Below are 6,404 nucleotides of genomic sequence, written 5' to 3' on the forward strand. Positions count from 1 at the left end.
TTGTGAAGGGTGTCAATGATTGTCTTCTGGACACCTGTCAGATCAGCAGTCTGGACTTTTCCACAATATTCTAATTTATTGAGCTGCACCTGTAGATTAGAGAAATAGAACTTCACACCCCTTACCCACCTCACCTCAAACCCCGCAACACCTCAGCTCCCCAGGGACCTTTGCACAAGTCCTCTTTGTGGACTTCAGCTCAGCATTCAACACCATCATCCCAGACATCCTCCGCTCCAAACTGACCCAGTTCACTGTGCCTGCCTCCACCTGTCAGTGGATCACTAGCTTTCAGACAGACAGGAAGCAGCAGGTGGGGCTGGAGAAAACCACATCCAGCACCCTGACTACCAGCACAGGTGCTCCCCAGGGATGTGTGCTCTCCCTTCTGCTGTTCTCCCTCTGCACCAATGGCTGCACCTCAGGGAACCCCTCTTTTAAACTCCTGAGGTTCGCAGATGACACAACAGTCATCGTTTTCATCCGAGACAGTGACGAGTTGGCCTATAGACGGGAGGTTGAACAGCTGGTCCTGTGGTGGCAACAACCTGGAGCTGGACATGTCAAGACAATGGAAATGACAGTGGACAACCCCCCCCCCAGATTCCTGTTGGAGGTTATCGCTACTCTAAACAACCCTGCTCATCTTCTGCTTGCTCAAAGAAAAAAAAAAAGCAACAATTATAAAAGACCTGGGTTGCTGGACCCACATTTTTATTTCCCAGGACAGTAATGACCTGTGTTCAAGCTGAATCACTGCTGCATTCTATCATTTCCAGAAAATAGAAAACATTTTATTCAGGCCTGGGTCATGGTGACAAAGGAGCAGATGCATCATGGAAAATAATTAAAACCTGTTATCAGAGCATATTAAACACTACTTTACATCTTCAAAGGGCGCTGTACTGATTTAATGTTACACTTCCATAAGAGTGAAAAAAGGGTCAATACTGATGCAATTTTAGTTTGTGATATGGGTCAGGCTCCTTCATTTCCCATAATGCAGCTTTATAGTATCTTTTGTTGATCTTCCTTTTCTGACCATTATTTACATCTTTATAACACATCTCCAGTTTGTAAATTAGTTTTCCTCAAGCCCAAGCCAATATGATGTCATCATGATGACACCATAACTTCTCTGCCTTTAGCTCCTCCTAATCCACAGAAGACATCTGTTTTACAGGCTGAATAGTACTTCCTGTGGTAAGTTAAGTGAACAACATTGGTAGAGTGCCTGTTTAAATACTCATTTTAGGTGGCTCATTACTGAGGGAAGAACTGATGCATTTCTAACCATTTCTTTTTGTACCAGCTTTTAATTAATTGTTACAAACAGATTTGTACATTTATTACGATTCAACTTGTTAACCTTGTTTTGAAAATCTAATACTCAAACAGCAGCCAATGAAATAACCCCAGTGTGACTAAAGTGCAAGACCCAGAAAAGTACCAGAGCCAAGCCAAGGCTGCAGTGAAATCTGGGTCAGAGCTAGTTAACAGATTTTTGTCTTTAAGTCATGCTGCTCCATTTACAAAGGAAAAACTGCAGCGTGGCAGTCTGGAACCAGGTCACTGTAGTGTTGGAAAAGTGTAAGGGCCTCCAAAAGGGGAGCATATGCAGGCCGGGCCAACCTGACAGTGACATCCAAGTATTATCACATCTCAACAGAGGGCCACTACTATGGATAGTCACACTAGCACAACCATAAACAATACACCTATATTGTGCAGGCCTGGTTTGTGTGTGTTAATGTCTGCCAGGAAGAATGTGATTGTGACTTTAATTCGTTGCCCTTTACACTGAATAAATACTGAAGCTTATGCTTGAACATCTGGCCAATATTTTCATTTTAACATTCATAAATGCTAAATTACCATGATGAGGAAAAAACAAACAACAGAAAAAACAGGGCCAACATGTTGTTAAATCCACTTTTATTTTCACAGATAAACTTTCTGGGTTTTTGTTCATGCCTGGAAAATTTGTATAAACAAAGTTAATGGCAATTACTCAAAGTTGTCTTCTAAATACAGTTTCTGCTTAATAAAAACTGATGCGAAGTCGAGACCGCCTAATGGACCTTGCAGTGAAGATAAATTTATTTAATAAAAATCTTTTAGAGAGTCAAGCAATTATAGCATGGCAGAAAATTACAATCCCATCCATTAAAACAGTGGGCAGCCACAGTGGAAAACATTTCTCCAAATTTGATACAAGGAGGCACTTAGACTCTTTTAGCCATGACTGTGGAAAGTGACTTCAATCTGCTTTACTCAAAACATTTCCAGACATAATACACTCAAGAAAGATTTCATTAGCAATAGATGCTGCAAAGTAAACTGAATTAGTATCACAAAGTCAGAGCACCTGTCTCTACTCTAGTGTGCTGACAATATTACAGACACGGACTTGATTAGAGAATTAATTATATGTCCATCTATCTTATTCTCCAGTTAGATTAGTGGGAGTATTGATTAATCCCCTGGTTGGTCAGTGAGGTCAGTAGTAGGAAAGCAGCTCAGTCTGGGGATGAGAAGGTTTACAGAACTGGAACATTTATCTGAAAACAGACTTGCTGTTAAATTCTTTGTGGTTAGCTCTATTCAGTGTCCAGATGTGCTGTTACAGCTAGCTCCGACGTCTCACAGCTTAGCGTTGCCTGGACGCAGCTGCAGGTTTTGAAGCTTCATGGCCAGTCCCATGTTCCCTGTGACCTTCAGCTTGCCCTGAAAAAATGCCTGTGAAAAACAGAGGGTGAAAAACGTCATTCACACAGTTAGCTGCTGGTTTTAAGAGTTACCGTGAGAGATTAACTCAACCCTGTGAAAGTGGGGCAACAGCAACAGCAGCTTATGAAATGTCAGGAAACTGCATGGCACACAGCTGAGCTGGGTGGCCTCACATTTTACTGCCCATTAGAAACTTTACATACACAACATGAACATCCAGAAGGAGCTGTGAAATTAAAGGTTTCACTAAAAAAATATATAAAAACCTATTGAGGATTTCTAGTTCAACAGATGCTTTTTATTGCAGTCTGCATTCCTTCTGAAGTCTAATATTTATGACTATTTATTTTGTATATTTGAGACTCATCTCTAAGTAAATGGCTGGTGTTTTATACTGTCTTACTGTCAACAAATGCCATAAAAAAGACAAAAATCAACAACAGTGAATCAGCCTGTCTGTCAAAACTAATCGAATTCCTCTAACCTGTTTGTGGCTCACAGTCCCGAGCCCACTTGTTCCTGCTAAAGACAAACACCTTCAGCACACTGTCACAATATACAAGCTTGAGAAAATATCCAGATAAAATTGCCCATTTTTGCATTCGACATTCAATAACTGGGGTTAAACTGGGATTTGAGAGGAGGGGGAGCCCTTGTCCAATAAATCATGTGGGTGGGGCCACAGCCCACACTATCAACACTTTTCACAGGGACTATTTCTTCAGTGGAATGTAGCCGATGTAGAATGTTACTATACCACAAACTAAATCCATTCACCTGCATTACCTGGGTGACATTTCACAGGCTGATATCTGATACTGAGGCTGTATAACCAAGCGTGAACCTTTAAAAATAAAGTTAAACAGTACTTTAACACACTCCTGCATTTTTGTCAGATAATGCACCACTTCTCCCAGAAAACTGTTGCAATCACAAATTCTTTGGTAATCCAATGTTTATTTCTTTTATTTGCATTGGAACAACACAAAAAGACAGAGGAAAAAAAAGTCGAATCACATGTGTTTGGTCAGAGTGAGGCAGTGTCTAAGAACAAACATCTCAAGCCCAAAGTGTGAGAGGTGCCAACAAAGTGATGCTGAAGGAGGCGGGACTAAGCTCCAACAGGATGCCATTTGGACGTCAGCAGGCGCAATCCAGCCTTAGTCGGCTCTGGTCCAATTTAGCCCCTATCAGTAACCCATAACAAAGTGAAAATGTGTCTAGAAGTGTTTGCAAATTTATCAAAACTATAAAACTGAAATCCCCTATTTATAAAAGCATTCAGACCCCTAGCAGTGACACTCTAATCTATGGTGAGGTACATCCTGTTTGATTTAATTATCTTCCACCTGTGGCAAACTGAAATGATTTGACTTAGTTCAGAAGCCCTGAAGTCTGAGGAACTCTCTGCAGACCTCTGTAATAAACTTGTGGTGAGGCACAAATCAGGACAAGAGTATAAACCATCTCTAAAGCTCTGAGCACAGCATCCTAACGGAGAATAATCACCTTTATTTGGGCAAGTATGTTACACACACAAGGAATTTGTTTCCGGTACAGAACCGAGGCAGTCATCTGTGGCGCCAACTCACAACAACAGCTCTAACCATCGGGGGCAACTTGGGGGTTCAGTGTCTTGCCCAAGGACACTTCGACGTGTGGACTGCAGGCACCGAGATTCGAACCTCCGGTTGGGAGACAACTGCTCTACCCACTGACCCACAGTCACCCTTAATTGTAAAATGGAAGAACTCTGGGAACACCAGGACTCTTCCTACAGTCGACCGTCTGTCAAACTGAGTAACTAGGAAGAAGGGCCTTGGTCAGGAAGGTGACCAGTGACCTGACAGTCACTCTAACAGAGCTTCAGTACTCTACAGAGATGGACAACCTGTTGGAAGGACAAGCATCTCAACAGCTCTCCATCAATCAGGCAGTTATGATAGAGACAGAAGATGCCAGATGATGGCTGCTTAAGAGTTTATCGTCAACACCAGGCACTGCTCATCACCTGGCTAATACCATCCCTATGATGAAGGATGGTGGGGGCAGCATCCTGGTGTGGTAGGCGTCTCAGCAGTAGGGGCAAGGAGACTGGTCAGAACTGAGGGAAGGATGAATGCAGCCAAACCTGCTCCAAAGTGTAACGACCTGACACTGGGGGCAACGGTTCACTTTTCAGCATATCAAAGTCAATGTGAATTTCACAACATGCAATTTGCTGTTCACTCACTTTTTCTGCCACTTCCAATGTGTATGCAACAAATGAACCCTGAACTCGGAAGTTTCAATTGAAACTTTTGTTTAAAAAGAAAGGTTTTCATTACACGGTTTAAAGAACAACCCCAGGTTTCTTTTCAGCACTGTAGCCAGGCTGACAGAGCCGCAGTGCTGTTGAGTTTAGCATTCATTTAGATCTCAGCAGTAATGATTTCATGAACTTCTCTACAAATAAAATCATAACTATTAGAGAAAACATTTATCAGATCCACCCCACAGCTCTCACAGATGTGCCATCTACTACAATGGCTTTAGAAACATCTGTAAGACCTCATTTATATTCAGACTGCCTCTCTCCCCTATAGATCTCTCTGAGTTGACCTCAACAACTGTTTCATCTAAATCATCAACATGTCTCCTGGACCCCATCCCGACCAGGCTGCTCAAAGACGTCTTTCCCCTAATCAACACATCCATACTAGATCTGATTAACCTCTCTCTATTAACAGGTTATGTTCCACAGGCTTTTAAACTTGCAGTAATTAAACCGCTACTCAAAAAGCCTACCTTTGACCCAGGTGTCCTAGCTAATTATAGACCAATATCCAATCGCCCATTTATTTCCAAAATCCTTGAAAAAGCTGTTGCAAAGCAGTTATGTGACCACTTGCACAAGAATGATTTGTTTGAGGATTTTCAGTCAGGATTTAGAGTCCATCATAGTACAAAAACCGCATTGGTGAAAGTCACCAATGAAATGTCCACACAAGAAAGGTGTTCCATCAGGGGTTGGTTCGCACAAGTATATAAAGACAAACACACACGCACACACCACATGTCAGGAATCGGCGCGTTATGCTGCCAAAAATGTTGAGGGTGAACTCAATTAAAAGGCCAGACAAGGAAATGTAAAACAAAACCGTCTCTTTAATAAGAGAACTAACGCTAAACAAAACCATACAAGACACGGTGAAACACAAAAATCACAGGTCGGTATAAACAGTCCGAGATCAGAGCCAGCAAACACATACAGCAGAGGAATCCAAATACGTAGTCCAAAGGGAAGTCCGATAATTATACACAGTGACAGTCTGAAGCAAGAGGGCAAGGCAGAACAGAATAGTCAGAGGAACAAGCCGGGTCAAAAACACAAAGTACCAAAACCGAAAAATGCTGGAGAGTGAGAGGTGGCGTCTAGAACAATCTGGCTGGGATTGGTGGGTGAAGGCTGCTTATGATGCGGTGCAAACTATAATGAGCAGGTGAAACTAATGCGGGTGATGAAGAAAGTAAAAAGACCAAAACTGTGGTGAAACAAAACAGGACGTAGCATCAAAATAAAAGCCTGACAGGAAGCAACACAGAACCGAATCATGACACCACACACACACACACACACACACACACACACACACACACACACACACACACACACACACACCACACACACACAC

At 42.3% G+C, this 6,404-nt stretch overlaps 1 protein-coding gene across 1 annotated transcript in view; it reads right to left on the bottom strand.

Moving 5' to 3' along the window:
- Positions 1 to 1,918: 1,918 nt before the first annotated feature.
- scp2b (sterol carrier protein 2b) overlaps positions 1,919 to 6,404 on the bottom strand; it is a 13,395-nt gene continuing 8,909 nt past the window's right edge. The window contains exon 5 of the mRNA XM_020610106.1: positions 1,919 to 2,739. Coding sequence (XP_020465762.1) covers positions 2,644 to 2,739 — 96 coding nt within the window. The 3' untranslated portion in view covers positions 1,919 to 2,643. The remainder of the gene's footprint in view (positions 2,740 to 6,404) is intronic.

This window comes from Monopterus albus, unplaced genomic scaffold (assembly GCF_001952655.1).
Source record: "Monopterus albus unplaced genomic scaffold, M_albus_1.0 scaffold103.1, whole genome shotgun sequence".
Classification (NCBI taxonomy): domain Eukaryota; kingdom Metazoa; phylum Chordata; class Actinopteri; order Synbranchiformes; family Synbranchidae; genus Monopterus; species Monopterus albus.